Source organism: Eptesicus fuscus, chromosome 8, assembly GCF_027574615.1.
Source record: "Eptesicus fuscus isolate TK198812 chromosome 8, DD_ASM_mEF_20220401, whole genome shotgun sequence".
In the NCBI taxonomy this organism is placed as follows: domain Eukaryota; kingdom Metazoa; phylum Chordata; class Mammalia; order Chiroptera; family Vespertilionidae; genus Eptesicus; species Eptesicus fuscus.
This window is the reverse complement of record NC_072480.1, coordinates 80446362-80469833: the sequence shown is the minus strand read 5'-3', so window position 1 is coordinate 80469833 and position 23472 is coordinate 80446362. Positions and strand designations below refer to the sequence as shown.

Sequence of the window (23472 nt, the reverse complement as noted above, 5' to 3'; positions counted from 1 at the left end):
CTTTCATTGTGTTGTCTTTATCTGGTTTTGGTATTAGGGTAATGCTGGCTTCATAGAGTGAGCTTGGAAGTGTTCCTTCCTCTTCAATTTTTTGGAATAGTCTGAGGAGGATAGGTTTTAGTTCTTCCTTGAGTGTTTGGTATAACTCCCCTGTGAAGCCTTCTGGCCCCGGGCTTTTGTTTGCTGGGAGCTTTTTGATGACTGCTTCAATTTCTTCCATAGTTATTGGTCTATTAAGATTTTTAGAATCTTCCTGATTGAGTTTTGGAAGATTGTATTTTTCTAGGAATGTGTCCATTTCCCCTAGGTTGTCTAGTTTGTTGGAGTAGAGTTGTTCATAGTATTTTTTAACAATCCTTTGTATTTCTGTGGGGTCTGTTGTTATTTTGCCTCTCTCATTTCTGATTGTTTATTTGAGTCCTCTCTCTTTGCTTCTTGGTGAGCCTGGCTAGAAGTTCATCAATCTTGTTTATCCTTTCAAAGAACCAGCTCTTGCTTTCATTGATCTTTTGTATTTTTTTTGGTCTCTATGTCATTTATTTCTGCTCTGATCTTTATTATCTCCTTCCTTCTATTCACTCTGGGATTTTCTTGTTGCTCTCTTTCTAATTCTTTGAGTTGTAGAATTAGATGATGTACTACCATTTTTTTCTTATTTTTTTAAGGTAGGTCTGTAGAGCTATAAACTTCCTTCTCAGGACTGCTTTCACTGTGTCCCATAGATTTTGGATTTTTTTTTTTTATTGTCAATAGTTTTCAGGATGTTTTTCATTTCTTTTTTGATCTCTTTGGTAACCCAATCAATGTTTAATAGCATGCTATTCAGCTTCCGAGTGTTTGAATTTTTTGGATTGTTTTTATTGTAGGTTATTTCTAATATGATGTCACTATGGTCTGAGAAGATGCTAGATATGATTTCAATCTTCTTGAGTTTGGGGAGACTTTGCTTATGACCCAATATGTCATCTATTTTGGAAAATGTCCCATGTGCACTTAAGAAGAATGTATATTCCATGGCTTTGGGGTGAAATGTTCTGAAGATGTCTATTAAGTCCATCTGATCTAGTGAGTGATTTATGATTGCTGTTTCTTTGCTGATTTTTTGTCTAGAGGCTTTATCCAGTGATGTCAGTGGTGTGTTAAAGTCCCCTAGTATGACCGTATTGTTGTCGATCTCTCCCTTGATATCTTCCAGGAGTTTTGTTATGTATTTGGGTGCTCCTGCATTGGATGCATATATGTTTATCAGGATTATATCTTGTTGTATCAATCCCTTTAGTATTATGAAGTGGCCTTCCTTATCTCTTGTTATGGCCTTCACTTTGAGGTCTATTTTGTCAGATATAAGTATTGCTAGATAAACAAGATTGATGAACTTCTAGCCAGCTTTTTTTCCATTTCCATTTGCCTGAAAGATATTTTTCCATCCCTTCACTTTCAGTCTGTGTGAGTCCCTTGTTCTGAGGTGGGACTCTTGTAGACAGCATATATATGGGTCGTGTTTTTTTATCCATTCAGCAACTCGATGTATTTTGATTGGAGTATTTAGTCTGTTTAGGTTTAAAGTTATTACTGAAAGGTACTTGTTTGTAGTCATTTCTATTTTTGTGCATCAGTTCCTTCTTACCTTTTTATATTTTCTTTTTACAGAATTCCCTTTAGCATTTCCTGCATTGCTGGTTTGGTGGTGATAAACTCCCTTAGCCTTTTTTTTTTGTGTGTGTGTGTGTCTGCAAAGCTCCTGATTTCCCCTTCAATTTTGAATGATAGCCTTGCTGGATAGAGTATTCTTGGATTCAGTCCTTTGCTTTGCAACACTTTGTATACTTCCTTCCATTCCCTTCTAGCTTGATGTGTTTCTGTTGAGAAATCATATGATAATCTGATGGGGGATCCTTTGTAGGTAACTCTCTGTCTCTTGCAGCCTTTAAGATTCTCTCTTTGTCATTAATATTTGCCATTGAAATTATGACATGTCTTGCTGTGGGTCTTTTTGGATTGATCTTACTTGGGACTCTCTGTACTTGTGTAACTTTTTTCTTCCCCATATCTGGGAAGTTTTCTGTCATTATTTCTTCAAATAGATTTTCTAACCCTTGCTGCTCTTCTTGTCCTTCTCGCAACCCTATTATACGTATGTTACTTTGTTTCATGTTGTCCCAAAGCTCCCTTAGGCTCTCCTCCTGCTTTTTAATTTTTTTTCTCCAGTTGCTATTCAGATTGAGCTTGTTTCTCTACCTTATCTTCTAACTCACTAATTCGGTCATCTGCTTCTTCTAGTCTACTGTTGAAGCTTTCCACGGTGTTTTTGATTGTAGCTATATCACTTTTTACTTCTTCCTGATTCTTGCATAGGTTGTTGATTTTCTCACTCATCTGATGTATGAATTGCATGACCATTACTCTGAATTTTTTTTGGTCATGTTGCATGCTTCAGTTTTACTAATTTCCTTTCTTGGTGACTCCTCATTTTCTTTCCTCTGGGGATTGTGTTGTCTCCCCATTCTGAGTATCACCAGAAGGTTCAGTCGTTGAGTTGCGTGGACCTGGGCTGTGTGCAGTGGGAGCTCCGCACCACCCGAGTGTCACTGAAGTGCTCCAACACTAGGACGTGTGGCTGCCGTGAATTGGTGGGAACCAGACTCGCCAGGGTCAGTGTTACCAGTGCTCAGTATGGTCTCGTGTGTGCACCTAGAATCATGGACCCCGCCTGCACTCCACTGTTGGTGTGTGCCGAAAATCAGAGTCCCCTAGCATGTGCCAGGAGTCAGAGTTCCCCTGTGTCTGCACCAAGAATTGAGTATCAGAGTCTCTGTTGCTTCATGGAGCCTCTCACTGAGAATCAGGGTCCCTGTGTGTACATGCACCAAGAATTGGTGATACTGGCTCTTACTGGGAGTACACTGGGAGTCAGGGATCCCAGGTGCGTATGCAATAAGAAACAGAGTCAAGTCAGTGGTGCTCAGTGCTGCCTCCTGCCCTGAGAGTCAGTGTCTTATACAGCTTGGGATACTGGGTTGCATAGTAGCACTGTGTCAGCCGGAGGTCTGCTCCTGCACTGCCACCGTGTGTGGGCTTTGGGTTTGGTTGCCCGATTGCGTTGCGGGTTGCAGATTCCCAGTGACTGTGCGTGCTCAGGCTCAAATTCCTGTAGGAGCACTGCGGCCCATGTGAGGGATGGGTCTATCAGTTACTATGGCATTGCCTGTGAGCCTGCTGGGAGGGAGATAGACTCCTTGACTCACAGAAATCTGCAGCGCGATGTCTGGATTCTTGCGGTCTGTTGGTCTGCAGCTGTGGTCGCAGGTCTTTGTCCCTGGTGGCTGCAGGGTCCTGGTTTGCATCTGACATGGGTGGTGCTGAGGCCAGGATCCTAGTCTCAAGCAGCTCTATTTCTCAAGATGGCGTGGTCTCTGTGCCCACACTGGCCACCCAAAAGTGTCTGCTTTGTGCGCAGGACTCCACCGTCTAAGACTGCCCAGTTTGGCAGCCCCTTGGAAGACCTGCAGAATCTAACTGTCCCTAGCTCACACATACACACACCACACACAGGTCCACACACTCCTCTATTGCTCCCTCACTCTTTCATACTCCCTCCCTCCCTACCTTCCTGCCGGTCCATTTGCATCTCTCTAATAATTAGTTCCCTTGAGCAACTTTATGTGTCTCTTGGAGAACTGTACTAGTATGTCGTCTTTGGAGAAGTCTTTAGTCAGTTCCTTCAACCATTGTTAACTGGATTGTTTGTCTTTCTGGTGTTGAGTTGTATAAGTTCTCTATGTATTTTAGAAACTAATCTCCTATTGGCTGTATCATTGGTGATTATGTTCTCCCATAAGTGGGTTCTCTTTTCATAATGTTGATGGTTTTATTTGATGTTCAGAATCATTTTACCTTGATGCAGTCCCATTTTTTTTTAAATTTTATTTTTTTAGTTTTTCCTGTTTCCCTTGCTCTTGGAGATATATTGGCAAAAATATTGCTGTGAGAGATGTCTGAGATTGTACTGCCTATGTTTTATTCATTCTTGTATATGGTATAAGCTGATGGTCTAGTTTCTTTTTGTTTCATGTACCTATCCAATTTTGTCAACACGATTTATTGAAGAAACTGTCTTTACTTCATTGTATGCTCTTGCTTCCTTTGTTAAACATTAATTGACCATAAAGGCATGAGTTAATTTCTGGGGTCTATGTTGTGTTCCTTTGTTCTACATGCCTGTTCTTATGCCAGTACCAGTCTGCTTTTATTACAGTGGCCTTTTAGTATAGTCTGATATCTGGTATTGTAATCCCTCCAACCCTGTTTTTCTTTCTTTCTTTTTTTTTTTTTTAAATATATTTTATTGATTTTTTTTACAGAGAGGAAGAGAGAGGGATAGAGAGTTAGAAACATCGATGAGAGAGAAACACCCATCAGCTGCCTCCTGCACACCCCCTACTGGGGATGTGCCCGCAACCAAGGTACATGCCCTTGACTGGAATCGAACCCGGGACCCCTCAGTCTGCAGGTCGACGCTCTATCCACTGAGCCAAACCGGTTTCGGCAACCCTGTTTTTCTTTCTCAAGATTGTTGAGACCATTTGGTGTCTTTTGGTTCCATATACATTTTTGAAATATTTTTTTTTCTACTTCTGTGAAATACAACATTGTTATTTTAATAGGAATTGCATTTAATCTATATGTTGGTTTGGGAAGCATGGACATTTTAATGATAACAACTCTTCCAATCCATGGACATGGCATATGCTTCCACTTGTTTGCACCTTGCTCAGTTTCTTTCTTTAATGTTGTGTCCTGGTTAAATTTATTCCTAGGTACCTTATTTTTTTTTGTAATAGTAAATGGGGTTGTTTTCTTAGTTTCTCTTTCTGAGAGTTCATTATTTGTGTATTAAAATGGCATGTATTTCTGGGTGTTGACTTTGTATCCTACCACTTTGCCAAATTCATTTATTAGTTAGGGTTTTCTATATACAAATAATGTCATCTGCAAATAATGAGAGTTTTACATCCTCTTTTCCAATTTGGATACATTTTATTTATTCTTCTTGTCTGAATGCTATGGCTAGTACTTCCAGTATTATGTTGAGCAAGTCAGATCTAATAATACATTAAAAAATCATACAACATGTCTGATTTATTCCAGGGATGCAAAGTGGTAAAATACATGCGAATCAATAAATATGATACATCATATAAATAAAATGAAATATAAAAATCACATGATCATATCAATAGATGCAGAAAAATCATTTTATGTAATCCAGCAGCCATCTATACTAATTAAAGGGTAATATGCTAATTAGACTGATGTCTTCCGGACGTCCATCTGGACAAAGCCACAGCAACTGCAGGGCTGAGGGGAGCGGGAGAGGTGAGGCGGGGCAGGAGAGGCACAGCAGCAAGGCCCCTTTCGCAGAGGCCACAGGAGAGGCACTGCAACTGCCCGCCACCAAAGAGGAGGCAGCGCCGCAGGAGAGGAGGCGACGCCACCACCACCGCCTCTTTCGCAGAGGTGGTGCTGGAGAGGCCTCGGCGCAAACTGGTCCAGCACCCGGGCCTCTTCTGCAGAAGCAGCAGGAGAAGGGGCTGCGCGGGCCCGGTCCTGGTGCCATGCCTCCGCGGAGGCTGGATGGGGTGAGACCTGCTGTGCCTCAACCTTCCACAGACCCTCCCCGAGCTGACCCCAGTGCTAAGCCAAGGGGTGGCAGCTGTGGCAGTCGGCAGTGGCAGCAACAGCAGGGTGATGGGGGTGGCACCTTCCCATGATTGGCCCAGTTGCCTCCCACAGAGGGAGGCCAGACTGCGGCTTGGGAGTGGGCCTAAGACGTCAGTAAGACATTCCCTGAGGGCTCCCAGACTGTAAGAAGGGGCAGGCCAGGATGAGGGACCCACTCCAGTGCACAATTTTTCGTGCACTGGGTCTCTAGTCTTATATAATAAAAGGATAATATGCAAATTGACCGAACAACAGAATGACCAGTCTCTATGATGAGCACTGACCACCAGGGGGCAGACGTGCAACACAGGAGCTGCCTCATGGTGGTCAGTGAACTCCCACAGGGGGAGCACTGCTCAGCCAGAAGCCAGGCTTACGGCTGGTGAGTGTAATGGTGGTAGTGGGAGCTTCTCCCTGAGGCAGCACTAAGGAGCAGCAAGCCCGGCTTCTGGCTGAGGGACACTCCCACAGGGAGCTCCAATGGGGAGCAAGCCTAAGCTGGCAGGCGGACATACCCCAAGGGGTCCCAGACTGCGAGAGGGTGCAGGCTGGGCTGAGAGACACCCTCCCCCCCACAGTGCATGAATGTTGTGCACCAGGCCTCTTGTTTATGATAAAAACTCTCAGCAAAGTGGGAATAGAGGGATCATACCTAAACATAATAAAGGCCATGAATGTAAAACCTACAGCCAGCATCATATTCAATGGGCAAAAACTAAACGTGTTTCTCTTAACATAAGGAACAAGGCAGGGATGTCTGCTTTCACCACTCTTATTCAACAGATTCCTGTGTTTTATATATACAGTGGTGGGCAAATATAGGTTTACAGTCATGTGTATGTGAAATGCAGAATAGACTACAAGTATCTGTAAATATTGTAAATAATTGTTACCAGCATGTCTTTTTCAATACTAACAACTGTAAACTTACGCTTGCACATCCCTATACATACAAATTTTGAGCATCTCGATTTGCAGCAATAATGATTGCTTAACTCTTTACATTTCATGGTTGTTATTGTTGCTTGTTTTTAAAATGGTAGGTTTGCTTGAATGGAACTTGTGTACGTGCGCAACAACACAAAGACGTTAAACAATGTAATGCCGCAATAATGTGCCGTGGAAATGGGGTAGGTAATGCCTATGTGTAGTTTTATTTAAAAAATTCACGTCAATAACTTTTCCAGGGTAATAATAAGGCTCAGGATTAATTTATGTGGAACTTTCTTAATGAAAATTGAAAGCAAATAAGTAAAGCAATCTCCATAATTTATAGTTACGTACATGAATTATGTGTTCAGTAAGATTATTATAGGTCTCATGAGTTCATAAGCTTTGAACTTTGTATAAAATACAATATAAAACAATCTGTTATTATAACATTATATCAAGAATGTAAACTTTTAGAAATATATTTATTAAAGATTATATAGATACATGATACATAGATATAAAATTATAATTAAGTGTATGTTACTGAAATATATTTACGTACATACAATATATTTACGTATATTATACATATAACTTATGGTCTAATATTTTGTGAGAGCAGAGTTTCTTATCCAATTTCTTAAATTGTTAGCAATAAAATCTGATGGGCCAAATGTATGCACCATAAAAATTTCAGTAATATTATATTATTGTCTTCAAGAAACAGTGTACCAGTTTTTGCTCCCACTTGCTATGAAAAAAAAAAGTGCATTTCCTCTAATTCTGGCCAGACTAGTTTCTCAGTTTTTCAATGTCTTCTAACATGGTAAATCCAGTGTTAATTTTCATTTATTTAATAATTAATGATACAGATATTAAGCATGTATGTATGGTCATATTTTCCATTTGTATTTCTATTTTACCATTCATTGTGAAATTTTTGACTGGATTATAGAAATTCTGTAGGCTTTGGAAGGTTTCCAAGTATGCCTTTGGCTTCTGCCATATTGATGCTTCATGTATTATACTACAGTAATCCAGGAAAAAGTGATATGTCTTTGTGTCTTGATTCAAAATTTTCTCCCAAATAACTTAAATGTCCTATTAGTTACAGTTTATTTTCTGTTTTTTTTTTCATTCTTTATTTTATTTTAATTGAATTTTTGCATGAGTTTACTTCTAGATTCTTTATCTGCTCTGACTCTTCTTTTACTTCATACATCAGCTCACATTTATAGATATTTACTTGCAAAATAATTTTTCTATTTGTGTCTTTTTAAGCAAGTTTTTCCTTTATTTTTTTTCTCATTTTTTTTAAGTTGGCTCTTCTCACAGCAATTTTTGTATCTGACACAATTCATAAAAATTTTTAATTTCCACAAATTTATATCTAACTTCATACTTCCTATGCCTCTCTAGAATAAGATATTTCAGTTTTATCAAAAATGTTATCTACTTTTATTTAAAAATATAAGAGATAAATAGTAGGAACTTTATGTGACATTTGAAAAGATGTTGCATGAACATTTATTTTATTAAATTTCATTTAAGATTTATTTTCCATATTAAAACAAACAATTTGGTTTTGGTTTTAGGTTTGCAATACTGAATATACCTGTCAATGTAGGCCTGGATATGCTCCTCCACAATGTACAGTTAATCCATCATCACCAGGAGGAAATATCTATGACGGGTTTTGGATATTCGATAATTCCAGTTAGTATCTCAATCAGTGTGATCCCACAGAAATTTCTGCACTTACAGAAATGTTTTACAGCTCCACTGTTGATAAGGCTGTTGTGCACCTGACATGTGGATAGTGCAACTCAGGAAGTAAAATTTTCACTTTATTTTATGTTACTTAATTTAAATTTAAATGGCCACCTGTGGGTAGGGGGCTACCCTACTCTATAGGGGGCTACTCTATAAATCATACTGTCAATCAAAGTGTTGTGTACCTTTTTAATTGACATCTAGAAGTGAACTTTTCATTAGGCTTTTCCTTAATTTTAACCATGGGTACTCAAACATTTCTATTTATATAGCAGAGTTTTCTAGATAGTTGCTATTAAATTATAGAATGGGTGATATATTTTTATATAGTCTATATCCCAAGGATATTAACTATTGTGATATGCTAATTCATAACTAAGTTTGCATTTTTAAGCTAAACATACTATAGAAAGATAAAGTAATGAAATCTTTCATATGGTTAGTAGATGGTACAAAAAGTTTCCATTTATTTGGTGAACACTCATGTATAAATGTGGTATATTAGATTTCTCTAAACTTCACAATGCATGAATCTCATAAGAGCTTATTTTTACTAATGTCTTTCCATCATTGGCACTTTTGTTGTTATATATCTTATTTATATATTTTATTATAAACTGATAATACATTATTATTTGCCTTAAGTAGCTAATAGTTTCTTAAATATTTTTAACACAAATATATATATTTTCCCACTGATTTACTGTTGTTTTTTTTTTTGCTTTTTTTTAAAATTTTATTTTCAATTCTTTCAGCACATTCAAATTTCCTTATGGGTCATTTCCTTTGAGACTGAAAAACTTCCTATTGTATTTCTTTTTGTGGTTATTTTGCGGTGACCATATGTTTCAGCCTTTGTTTGTTTTTAAAGTGGTTTTATAATGTCTACATTTGCCAAGGATATTTTCACTGGAAGTAGATTTCTATATTGAGAATTGTTTCTCTCAGCTGTTCAAAGATATAATCACACTGTATCCTGGCTTCCATTTCCTGATGAGAATACAGCTGTCATTCTTCTTATACATCTCAATAATATAATGATTCTTTTACTCTTTGTCTGAATTTCAGACTTATTTTCTGTTTTTGATTATCCACAGTCTCATTATGATTTGCCAAATGTGTTTTTCTTTGAATGTATCCTGCTCGAGATAAATTGGCTGAGATTCTTGATTCTATAGGTGGATGTATTCTTAGAAATTTTGGGGGGAAAATCCCAGCCTTTGTCTCTTTTTTAATATTTATTTTTTATTAAACATATTTGCCTTTTAAAAATTTATACACATTAGCATATTCACTCTGTGGTATACAATTTTATGGGTACAAAAAAATGAACAGACTTATTTTCCCATCAGCTGTCATCATGATACATAATAGACTTAGCATCCAAAATCCTTCCTCTGGCTCCTTGTTTTACAGTCATCCTCTACTGTTAATTCCCAGAAAGGAATTACCTGTTCTCTGCCCCTAGATATTCCCCTTTCCCATAATGACATATGCATTTGAGATTAATTTCTGCTGTCATGTTTTAATAGTTCATTAATTTTAATTTTTAATTAGCCTTCTATTAAAAAGATGTACTATAGTTAGCTTATCAATTCATCTATTGAAGGTTATTTGTGTTATTTCAAGATTATGGCAATGAAGAATAAAGCTGGTATAAATATAAATATAGAATTTTATATACATATGTATAACATATATACTCTACGTATAGAATATACATATATTGTCACTTTTTTGGTGGGTAAATACCTAGGGATAAGATTGCTGGGTCACTTACTAAGTGTATTTTTTTAGTGGGTATACTTATCTATATTAATAAAAGGGTAATATGCTAATTAGACCAGGAGACCTTCCAGGAGACCTTCCGGACATCCTTCCAGACAAAGCCATGGTGGTGGGACTGAGGCAGAGGTGGTTATGGGCGATAAGACCAGGAGGGGAGGGTAGTTGGGGGTGATCAGGCTGGCGGGGGGGGGCAGTTGGAGCGAGCAGGCTGGCAGGGGGACTAATTGGAGGCAAGCAAGCCAGCAGGGGGGGGGGGCAGTTGGGGGCAATCAGCCCAGTGGGGGAGAAGTTTGGGCTAAGCAGGCTGGCAGGTAGAGTGGTTAGGGACAATCAGGCAGGCAGGCAGGTGAGCGATTAGGACCCAGCAGTTCCAGATTGCAGGAGGGATGTCTGACTTCTGGTTTAGACCCAACGATTGGGCCCAAACAGGCAGTTGGACATCCATTGAGGGGTCCCAGATTGGAGAGGGTGCAGGCTAGGCTGAGGGATACCCCTCCCCTTCGTGTATGAATTTCATGCACTGGGCCACTAGTAATTTTATAAGAAACAGCCAAATTATTTTCAAAAGTGGCTGTACCATTTTTCCTCACCCCATTCATCAATGAGAGATCCAGTTTCTCTGCACAGATAGCCTGCACTTCACAAGCACTTAGATATTGTTATTTTTTTATTGTTTGTTTATTTCAATTTTGTTTCGCCAGTTTTAGGTACTTAATGATATTTTATTGAGTGTTTATTTAATTTATAATTATAGATTCACAATAAATTACAAAGAGATGTAAAAGGAAGTTCTGTGTACACTTCAGTCAGACTCCATCAACAAAACATGTCACAGTACTATAGTCCAATATCAAAACCTAGAAGTGGACATTGATAAAATACATAGAGCTTTTTCAATCTTCACCAGTATACACGCACTCACTTTTTGTATGTGGGTGCACCTCAGTGTGTATTTAGTTCTGTGCAATTTTGCCACATGTTCAAATTGATGTAGTAACCACCACAATTGAAATGCTTAACTATATCAACTATATCATCACAACATGTATTATCACTAAACTAATAGTCCTTTTTATAGCTACACTGATCCCCTTTTTCCTCCTTTCCTAACTCCTGGCAACCCCTGAACTGCTCTGTCTCTCTAATTATGTTATTTCATGAATCTTATTCTATCTAATAAAAGAGTAATATGCAAATTGGCCATACCTCCACTATACCCACAAGCCACGCCCACCAGCCAATTAGGAACAGATATGCAAATAAACCTAACCAAGATGGCTGCGGCCACAGAGAGCAGGAAGGAGGCTTGGGTTTCCCTAGCAATGGAAGAAGCCAAGCTTTCTGCCTGCCCTTGCCGGCCTAGGCCTCCATTCAAGGCTACAAAGTTTCAATGATAGAAGATAAATCCAAACAGAAATGGTGGCAGCCACAGAGCTGGAAAGAGCAGGAGGCGAGGGTTGCCCTGGCAATGGAGGAAGCCAAGCTTCTGAAGCCCTGGCCTGCCTTGGCCTCTGCTCCAGGCTACAAAGTTTCAATTAGAGAAGATACATAAATCCCAACAGAAATGGCTGCCACCACGGAGCAAGCAGGAGGCTTGGCTCCACTCCAGGCTACAAAGTTTCAATTGTAGAAGATAAATAAATCCCAGATACCACTAGGGTCACCAGGGGGCATGGCCGGCCTGCACACCACCACAGGTCCCTTGCCCAGGCCGCCCCACACCCCAAGGGAACCCCCACCCTGATCCGGGACACCCTTCAGGGCAAACCGGCTGGCCCCCACCCCTGCACCAGGCCTCTATCCTATCTAATAATAGAGTAATATGCAGATTGACCATCTCTCCAACACATAAGATGGCTGCCCCCATGTGGTCAAAGATCCTGCCCCCATGTGGATACAAGATGGCCACTACAAGATGGCCAGCAGGGGAGGGCAGTTGGGAGGGACCAGGCCTGCAAGGCAGTTGGGGGCAATCAAGCCTGCAGAGGAGGGCAGTTAGGGGTGACCAGGCCAATAGAGGAGGGAAGTTAGGGGTGACCGGGCCTGCAGGGGAGGGCAGTTGGGGGGAACCAGGCCTGCAGTGGAGAATAGTTGGGTGGACCAGGCCTGTAGGGGAGAGCAGTTGGGGGGGGACCAGGCCTGCAAGGGAGAGCAGTTGGGGGGACCAGACCTACAGGGGAGGGCAGTTAGGGTTGACCAGGCCTGCAGGGGACGGCAGTTAGGGACAAACAGGCTGGCAGGGGAGTGGTTAGGGGATGATCAGGCTGGCAGGCAGAAGCGGTTAGGGGCAATCAGGAAAGCAAGCAGGCGAGCAGTTGGGAGGCAGCAGTCCTGGATTGTGAGAGGAATGTCCCAGATTGGAGAGGGTGCAGGTTGGGCTGAGGGACACCCCCTTCTCCGTGCATGAATTTCGTGCATCGGGCCTCTAGTGTTATATAAATGCTTTCATACAATTTGTCTCTCTTTAAGATTGAATTTTTTCTCTTGCATAAATTTCATGAACTGAGTATAAGGTGTTGCATATATGAATACTTCATTTTTTATTGATGATTTGTATTGCTTTGTATTAATGTATCAAAATTTCTTTAATTATTCACCCATGAAAGACATTTGGTTGGTTGCCAGTATTTAACTACTGGTATCATGATTAGATCTGCAATGAATATTCATGTGGAAGATTTTGAATAAAAGTAAATTTTTAATTCTCTGAAAAACATGTTCAGGAGTGAAATTGATTGATAGATAGTAAGTCTTTTATCATTTTAAAAGTGTTTGTAATTTGCACTTCCCTAATGGTTAATAATGTTAAATATATTTAGTGTGTTAATTTTGCATCTGCATATATTTTAGCAAAAAGTCTGTTCCGCACTCCTTTTTTATGCATTTGACTGAGTACAAATGATAAAATACACTCCTCCATCAATATTCTTTTCTTTATCACTATGAGCAGTAAAATAAAATTTCTGAAGTCTCAGATTTATCCAATATAAATTAACATAAAATGGACCCAGGGTACTTTTGTACCTTCTTGGAAGTGGATACAGTATATTAATTTGGTTAACAAAATCAGAAAACCACAATTTTCCAATGGAATAAAATTGGGAAACCTGACATAAACCCTTGCTTATGTGGTCCAATTATTTTCCATAATGGTTCCATGATCATTCAATGGGGAAAAGGACAGCCTTTTCAGCAAATGGTATTGGGATAGCAGATATCAACAAGCAAAAGAATAAGTATGGATGTTTACTGAGACCATATGCAAAAATTAACTACAAATGGATCAGAAAATAAATGTGAGAGCTAAAATGATAAAATTCTTATAAAAAAGAAGGGGGAATTATTAAAAGCATGGGTTTTGCAGTAATTTATTGGCTATAGGATCAGAAATACAGCAAAGAGAATTAAGTACATTTGAATTCATAATCATTAAAAACTGTTTTCCATCAAACAGTATGATCAATCAAGTGAAAAAGATTGCCCATGCTGTAGGAGAAAATGTTGGCAAATTATATATCTGATGAAAAATTAATATCCACTTTATGTAAAGCACTCCTACAGATTTACAACAAGAAAACAACCAAATTAACAAATAGGTAAAAAACTTGAATAAACATATCTAAAAATAATTCACCCATGTGGTCAATAAGCACATGAAAAGATGCTCAACATCTCAAATTGATAGGATATTGTGAATCAAACTTACAGGCTTATACAAAATTGAGAAAATATTGTATTGATGAGGATATGAAGAAAGTGGAGCCCCTGTGCATTGTTAATGGAATGTAAAGTTATGCAACCTTTGTGGAAAATTGTATAAGCACAAGCAATGAATGAAACAAGAGACTGATCCAACTTCATACAAAATTAAGAACTTTTGTGCTGCAAATGACACAAGAAAGTGAAAGACAAACTATAGAATTGGTAAAAACATTTGCAAATTTTGTATCTGATATGCAACTTGTGTTTCCAGAATATATAAAGAACTCTTACAAGTCCATACTGAAAATACAACCCAATTAAAACTGAGAAGACGTTTAAATAAACATATCTCCAAAGAGATATACCAATAGCTCATAAACCCATTAAAAGATGCTCAACAATTTAGGAAAATGTATATCAAAACCACATGAATTACTAGTTGATTATAATAAAAAATAATAGGCAACATATTATTAGTGAGGATGTGGAGAAATTGGGATTTTCTTAGTGCTCTTTTTCCAGAAATGCTCAAGCTCTGGTATCTTATTTTCAATCTCAAGCCAGTAAGAGCTGCCTTTAATTAGCTTCAGATTAGACCTTCACTAAGGATACCTGGGAGGCTATCACAACACTTCTGGGTCCCTAATCTACAGAGCAACTGTGTTGCATCCTGCAGTTCCAGCCATTTCTGCTGCTGTGAGCTCTGTGCTTGGCCTCCTTAACTCAGTGAAGTGCTGCACTTTGCCTAGGACTCCAATTCTCTGCTGATGTCAGCAAATTCTCCATAGATAAAGAGTTGAATTTTCATAAAATCAACATCATATTTTCCTTCCTTCTGATATTACAGATTTGCATTTCCTATTGACTTGAAGAAATTATTTCCCTCATGTAGATTGTCTTGTTTCATATTTTTACTAGAGGCCCAGTGCATGAAATTCATATACTTGGAGTGGTCCCTCAGCCTGGCCTGCAACCTCTTGCAGTCCAGAAGCTCTTTGGCATGTCAGACTGCCGCGGAACCATGAGCCCAGCTTCTGGCTAAGTGGTGCTCGCCCTGTGGGAGTGCACTGACCACCCGGGGGCAGCTCCTGGGCTGAGCACCTGCCCCCTGGTGGTCAGTGCATGTCAGAGCAACCGGTCATTCCACTGTTCAGTCGATTTGCATATTAGCCTTTTATTCTATCCTACCTAATAAAAGGGTAATATGCAAATTGACCGCACCTTCACTACGCCTAAGCTATGCCCACCAGCCACGCTCACCAGCCAATTAGGGTGAGTATGCAAATAAACCCAACCAAGATGGCTACAGCCACAGAGAGCAAGGTTTCCCAGGCAACGGAGGAAGCCAAGCTTTCTGCCTGCCCTTGCTAGGCCTAAGCCTCCACTCAAGCTACAAAGTTTCAATTATAGAAGGTAAACAAATCTTAACAGAAATGGCGGCAGCCACGGACCTGGAGAGAGCAGGCCAGGGTTGCCCTGGCAATGGAGAAAGCAAAGCTTTCTGCACACGTTGGCGAGGCCTAGTCCTCCGCTTAAGGCTACAAGTTTCAATTATAGAAGGGGAATTAACCCCAATAGAAATGGCTGCCAGCCACAGAACAAGCAGGAGGCTTGACTCTGCTCCAGGCTACAAAGTTTCAATTGTAGAAGGAAAATAAATTCCAGATACCAGGGCCTCCTCCTGGGTCACCAGGGGGCGTGGCTGGCCTGCAAACCACCAAAGGCCCCTTGCTCAGGCCGCCCATGCCCCAAGAGAACCCCCATCCTGATCTGGGACACCCTTCAGGGTAAACCAGCTGGCCCCCACCCCTGCACCAGGCCTCTATCCTATCTAATAAAAGAGTAATATGCAGATTGACCATCACTCCAACACACAATATGGATGCCCCCATGTGGTCAAAGATCCTGCCCCCATGTGGACACAAGATGGCCACCACAAGATGGCCAGCAGGGGAGGACAGTTGGGAGGCACCCGGCCTGCAAGGGAAGGAAGTTGTGAGGGACCCAGGTCTGCAAGGGAGGGAAGTTGGAGGCGATCAACCCTGAAGGGGAGGGCAGCTAGGGGTGACCAGGCCAGCAGAGGAGGGAAGTTGGGGTCAAACAGGCTGGCAGGGGAGCAGTTAGGCATCAATCAGGCTGGCAGCGGAGTGGTTAGGGGGTGATCAGGCTGGCAGGCAGAAGCAGTTAGGGGCAATCAGGAAGGCAGGCAGGGGAGCGGTTGGGAGCCAGCAGTCCTGGATTGTGAGAGGGATGTCCGACTGCCCGTTTAGGCCCGATCCCACCGAGATCGGGCTTAAATGGGCAGTCGGACATCCCTCGAGGGGTCCCAGATGGGAGAGGGTACAGGCTGGGCTGAGGGACACCCCCCTCTCCCTGCACAAATTTCATGCAACTGGCCTCTAGTAGGATTATAAGAGGGCTAGTTTGTCATCATTTAATGGAAAGATTTCATAAGAGCTAAAATGGAAGCCCTACCTTCCTTAGGGTAATGGATATCTCTCAATCCAATAAGTAGGTGCAATTTCTTTAATCAGCCTTTAGTACATGAGAAGAAAGATCCACTTCTAATATGATATTGTGAGTGAAGATGGACTAATGGAGAATTGACCTTTTCTGATGGATGAAGCAGGAAATGGAGAGTTTTAAAACTATTGAGTTCTCCTATAATGTAAGACTGCTACATATTTGCATGATTTCAATATTTTTGCGTATATTTTCCAATTTATTTCTATAATACATAAACATTGTGAATCACTTTATTTCAGTTAAATCACTGCTTATCAACATGTAATTGGATTTTATTTCTAAGTTATTGAACTTTTTTTGTGTGGGGGAATACTAATTGCATTTACATTTAATATTGTCAAGGTGTATTGGTGGTAATTCTGCTCGCTTAATTTAGTTTTCTGTATTTTAGTTGTCTGGAATATTTCTTTTGTTAAATTGGGCCCAGTTTCCATAGATTTAAATTGTTTTCCTATAATGTCTTCTAACACCTATAGAAATATCTATTGTTCTAATTAATATAATCAAAATTAGGACATCACCTTACACAGTCAATATGGAAATTTAACCTGGTTTATTATCATTAATTGGGCTTTACAACCTTCAGTTATGTCAATCATTTTTCATTAAATCATTTTTTAAAAACAGTTCTTTTATATGCTCCATATTTTAAACTGTAGAGCTTATTAGGTTGTAATATCCATTTCATCTGTTTTCAGCAGGAATTAATAAACCAGAATATAAAATATTAAAAAAGATTATATGTGTAATGATTTGAAATAAAGTATGACAATGATATTGATATATGTTGAGTGACATGAATATACAATGCACTTTGTGGCATAGTCATAGAATATAGGAAAATGCTTTTAAATTTTATTTTATTCATTGTATGACTGTATTATTAGAATCACAAATTTTTATAAATCAAAATTATAATATGATTAAATTTAACTTTAAAAAATTATTTCATATTTTCAGAAAAAGTTGCATACATGCCTACAAAATATCATCAGGCTGGTCTTCGAAGAGATGGCCTCTTGATCAGTTTCTGCCTTTTCCTATCTTTCTTTATTTTAATCGCCATCATTGCTCTTAAATGGAAAAAAATGAAATTTTGGAAAAGAGAGGGAACACTAAGTGAAGGGTAAGTGAACTTATTATTTCTTATATTTATATTGAAATGTATTATGGGAAAGAATTAAAATGTAATTCAGAATATTACAAGTAGGACTTCTTGGATGGATTGAGTTGATGGGTAGAAATACTGAATCTTAATATATAGTTTGTTTTTTCAGGTTGTAGGCAGGTAGGTACTCTTCATGTGCGTATAGGCCCAGGAGCAACTGAAGCTACTCAATAAATCCTCAGTGCCTTTCAAATAGAAAACCATTCAGGTAAAATTGCTTTAGGAGGTTTTGTTATTTCCCAAGCAATTCCACATTTAGGTGTGCCATGGAGATTAATAGAGATAGGGAAGCCAATTTTATGAACAAAATATGTAGAAGGTAAGAAAAATGTTAGACAGCAAAGAGTAAGAGAGAGAACACAGGCTACTGCTCATTTTATACATAATTATTATTGTTCATGTGTTTCTAAAGTTAGAATTAAGGTACATGCTTATCTTTATACACCAATACAAGCTGCAATGTACTTAGTGAATATTCAGGAAAATGAGAATGCAGAATAAAAGATAAGTGGGTCTCTATTCCATGCTAAAGAAAAATGGTTCTCTTTCTTACTTTTGTAGAGATAAATAAAATAATGGTAGAAAATCTTCAACACTTCTATTTCCCATGTTAGTTAATTTGTTTACAGTATAAACAAGTGAATAGTAACTAATTAAAGTCAGTGTATTATTCTGCCTGATTTATGTAGATTTTATATAATCATCAAATTAATATAAATGGACTTGAATGAATATCTGGCATATTGTAGCCGTATAGCAGGAACCTGGGCACCAAGACACTTCTCTTCCACAGGAACTGTGCAGGCATTGGAATTTAACAAAGGAAAAATTGGAGACTGTCAATACACCCAAAGTAACTAAATGTAGATGAAAGACTTAGAGACCTCACTAATGAGCTCATAAATGAAGTGAAAAGTTAGTGATTTACATAGTTTTTGGTAGAAATATCATAACCAGATAGATAATAATTTAAAAATTTGCCCATTTGCACATAGGTTACCTTTTTAACTTTGGATGTGCATTATTTATTTGTATATCCCTCTTTTCTTCCTTGTAGAGAAGATAGAGAAAATAGTAGGTTGGTTTTTAGTTTGGAATGTATATAAGCTTAATATATTTAGTAGTTAGGTCAACATTAGAAAGATAAAATATTTAATATAGCCTCATTGAGAGAATATGGGAAGTAAGTAGATAATTATATATATATATATATTTTGAGTTATTAGTTCAAAGATAGCTTTGTTACTTTTCTTGATTTTGCTTAAGATTACAATGTTTCCTAAACCTAAAACTAATGTTATTTCTTTTATTCAGAACTACTAGTATGTCAGAAGACAGCAGTACTGATAGCAACAGGACATACACAGAGTTAAAGGTGAAATGAAGGCTTCAAACTGTTAACAAAATATCACTGCTGAGATATTTTTTAAATCTTTAATTATACCTCAGTATGAGACCCATTATTTATATGTTTCCTCATCATTGCTACTTGTCACTATCCTTATACTAAAACAAAAGCTAATTCAAATTTTGTTTTGGAACTCTTTAGATATAGTTAATGTTAACCAGTATTAGCCAGTGATGTTTTTGTCAACTATTTTTCTTTTCGTAAAAGAAGTGACTTTGAAGAGATTTAAATGTATTCTTAAAATAGTTATAAGTTATCATGTACCCTGCTCATTTACTTAATGTGCTAACTGATAGACTTAAATGGATTATTTCCAAACATCTACATTTTTCCCTAACTAAGATTCCATGGTTATAGTTATTCTTGTTTTATAAATGAGAAAAAGACATATGAATTTAAATAATTCCCCATGCGTATAGAATTTTAATAAGTTTTGGAGCTGGAGTTTAAGATAATCAGACCCAAGGGTTTAAGTTAAAAACTCCACCATTTTGACACAGATAGCCTGTTATATAACTATGTGTGGAGAATAGAATTTACATTTACTGAGGACATATTAGAGGCCATGGAAAATGTTACGTGTACTTGCTAAGGCAGAAAGTCAATTACTCTAAGATGGACTAAAGTAGGCATCTGTACATAGTTTTCAATTTTTAACTCAGATGCATAAAGAAATCATGACATTTGACATATTAGACTTATCACTTGGGGTAAATGGAAGAATTAAAAAATTAAATCATGAGTAAGGTCAGAGTTCATCCAATGAATTATGTATCATTCCTCCATATCTGACCTTGAGAGTTCAGTCAATGTATCTGTATTTGTTCTCTCACCTGCCACCAGAGAACACATTTATAACTCCTACGTAGAATGTAAATTAGTCTTATTTCTGACTAGACCAATCTCTATTTCTTTGATTACTCTATTAAAATCCACACCAGAGGTGAGGATTTTGGCACTTGGCTCACTGTCTTCCTCCCATGTCCTCGTTCTCCAATCATAGTCTCATCCTTATGCTGGGTTATCTTCACCTAAACTAATCACCACCACCCATTCAGTCATTTTCTCCTAGAGCGATACAGTGATCTTGCTACTTCTCTGATTTCTTCCAAATCTTAAGTTATAAATTCAATATCTTGCTATGTTTTACATGTTTTTCTTTTTTTTTTCTTTTCTTTTTGTCTTTCTTCTTTTCACAGACTTCATCTGCCATCAGTACTTTATAGTTTAAGATCTTGCCTCAAAAATTGGAAATAGTGGGTTTGGCACTTAGTCCATAAGCAACAAATACATTTCACAAGTTAATCATATAGTGTATTGAAAGTGATTAATCAGATGGGAAAGATTAGGGCAATAGGAGTAACTGGAAGAGTTGATGAAGGAATTTGATAGCAATTTTTTAAAAATGGTTGACTAAAAAGGTCTTATTGAGCAAGTGATATGTATGCAAAGAATTGAAGGAGGTGAAAATATTTACCCAGTTTAGATGTTTGAAAGAACATCTCAAGGACTCACGGGATCATCTCAAATGAGGCTTTTATTTAAATGCAAAGGATACAGCACAGCAAGAGAGAGTGCAGGAAAGTAATGAAGGTCAGAGAGAAACCTCAGGTAGAAGGTCTCAAAGTTCCTTTAAAATTTTTTTTTAAATAGATGACCATCAATCTCACTGCCCTTATCTTGGAAAGGTGTGAAAGCAGACATCCAGCCTTTCCCAGAATTAAAGATCGAGCTTTACCTTTTATCCAATAGTTCAATGCTGTCTTACACAGGGATTCAGGTGGCAGAGCAATGCTTGCATATAACTGGGCAGGAACTTTCCAAGTACTAGAATGATCCAATGGGAAAAAAAGTCAGGAATGTTTGTTAAATAACAGTGATGTTAGTTTACCTGGAGCAGAGTTGAAAGAATCAAGGACAGAGAATAAAAGTGGAGAAACCAGATAGTGGAGAACTCCTGCAATAACCTAAGAGAAAACAGGATGGTACCTCAGACCAGCAATAGTAAAAACAGTTTCAGAATAAATTTTTAAGAACTAACAAAATGAATTGACAGCTTGGATGTAGACTAAGAAAAAAATACATAAATAATGCTTATTGATCAAGAGCAGGATGATAGGAAGGCTAAAATATAAACCCAGACCTGTTTCTAAATTTGTGCTCTTAATACATTTAAGATTTATTTTAATAGCTATGAACATTGAGAGATAAAATCTACATAGGTAATCATGAGCCAAGACAATTGTCTGGTGTGCCCTGGTAAGGACTTTACATTTTCTCATATATGAATGGGAACACGTGAAAGTATTTTTGAAGTAGTCTGGGAGGCATTTAACATGATATAGTTTGCTGTAATGAGGCAGTGAAAAATTCAGTCAGATTCAGCCAGGAATAGAGTTGAGTGAAACATCTATGAGAGTATGGACTACACAGGAAAGATGTGATTTGGACAGGTTTGGAAGAGAAGAAAAGATCAAAAAGTTTTGTGGGATATAATAAAGGTCAAGTCGAGTAAGTGGTCAGTGATGGATATATTTGGTGTAGAATAACAAAGAATTATGAAGACTAAAACATTTCTGACAAAATTGAAAATGACACCTTTTACTAATGACATATTGTAGAGTAGGCTAGAAGCCGTTTGGTGTTGGAAGGATGATGTGCAGGGGAGTGAAGTGTGAGTTCTGTTTTGAACATGTGTATGTGCGACACCTGTTGGATATGCACAGAGAACTCTCAGAAGCGCTCCTCCTCTGTAGACAAAAATAGACCAATTAATCATTATTATTTATTTCTTCCAACATTTTTTATTGTTATTTTCTTCTCTGTTTCCTTGTTGGTGATTTTCTTTTACTCACGTGAAGCATAAAGACTGTAAAAGTGAGATATTTATAAATACCAATTTATGATATATTTGTAATGTGGAAAATGGGTTTACAAATTTCATGAAACACAGGCATAGATTGTGACAGTATCACCAGTGTCTTATTATACTAATTAAATGCTATACCTGTAGATGCGTAGTAAAATTAGACAGTTTTATTAAGTTAAAATCTAACCTTTCTATTTTCTATATTTCTTTTACAGCAGTGACTGGGCAATAATGTCAAAAAGCCATAGGATGGAGAAAAGATAATACCATGAAATTCACCATTAACTGGCTTGATTCTAAAATGAATAAAAATCTGCCTTTTTCTCCTTTTGTTATGGCTTAAAGCTTTCAGTTTCACAAACCAAAATAAATCCTGCGAGTGAAAGTATGTAGGCTTGTGTCTGCTGATTCTTCTACCTGCTGGGATCCTTTAGTGGAAAATAAGTGGTTTTGCCTCTTTTGAATGTGGGAGGCTGTTACATCCCAAGGAGTACATTCCTTTGTCCACTGCAGCTGCCTGCCCTCAGATGCCCCTGGCCATGCTAACTGCTCCCATCTCAAAAGAGGACACCTACAGTCCACATCTCTGATAACTTGTGATTCCCTTCCCCATCCATTCCAGGCTTGGGATTTGAAGTGTTGCCAAGTAAGCCCAGCTCCAAGCCCCCAGAGAGTCACTAGCATCCCACCCATCTTCAAGGAATTGCTCCCACTGAGTCCTGGTCATAGATAACTATTCTGTCTCCAGGTAATACTTTCTGGGCCTCATGTAACTTGGGATCTAGGCTATATCTTTGTCCTTTTGTGGCACCCAGTTTTCTGCTCTTTCTTTACTTAAAGCTGAGCTTTGCTGGGTAAGATTTTTTTTTGCTTTAGTGTTTCCTCTCCCTATCTTGCTCTTACTGAGGTAGGTGCACTTCTGCATACCTCAAACCATTATACCTGGGTTAGAAACCATCAGCCTTCCAGGAGATAATTAGGAATTTCAGATTCTCCATTAATATGCAAAGATACTCTTGGGTCAGGGGTGGGCGTACCTCACCACAAAGGCTAAGGATTTCCTTTTCTAAATGTCCATCAACTGTGGAGGTAATGATGCTTTTGCCAGAGTAATTTTAGAAAATTCGCAGGGATCAAAGCCTGTCTGCAATAAGCAATGAGGAAATGGTTTGCATTTTGATTTTTGAGAACTTAAATCTGTCATTAAATAAATATTTCATACCAGAGTATACCTATATAACTTTAAATTAGATTATTTTTCTTGTTATTGAGTTAAGTTCCTTATATATTTTGGATACTAATCCATTATCAGATGTAAAATTTATAAATATTTCCTCACATAACATAGAAAATCTATTCAGTCTACTAATTGTTTCTTTTGCTGTGCAGGAACTTTTTAGTTTGGTACAATTCCATTGTCTGTTTTTGCTTTTGCCACCTGTGTTTTGGGATCATATCCAAAATACCGCTGTCCAGACCATAATCAAGAAGCTTTTGCCTATGTTTTCTTCTAATTGTTTGTAGAGTTTCAGGTCTTATGTGTAAGTCTTTTATCCATTTTGAGTTTATTTTGGGGTAAGATTC

The 23472-nt window shown here is 38.2% G+C and overlaps 1 protein-coding gene across 2 annotated transcripts in view; it reads left to right on the top strand.

Moving 5' to 3' along the window:
- The window catches only part of LOC114233229 (A disintegrin and metallopeptidase domain 3-like), a 95491-nt gene extending 73215 nt beyond the window's left edge, over window positions 1-22276 (top strand). For both annotated transcript variants that reach the window (XM_054720318.1, XM_028152478.2), the window contains 5 exons: window positions 6765-6851; window positions 8250-8370; window positions 17404-17569; window positions 18926-18986; window positions 22104-22276. In XM_054720318.1, coding sequence (XP_054576293.1) covers window positions 6765-6851; window positions 8250-8370; window positions 17404-17569; window positions 18926-18986; window positions 22104-22109 — 441 coding nt within the window. In that variant the 3' untranslated portion in view covers window positions 22110-22276. The remainder of the gene's footprint in view (window positions 1-6764; window positions 6852-8249; window positions 8371-17403; window positions 17570-18925; window positions 18987-22103) is intronic.
- The last annotated feature ends 1196 nt before the right edge of the window (window positions 22277-23472 follow it).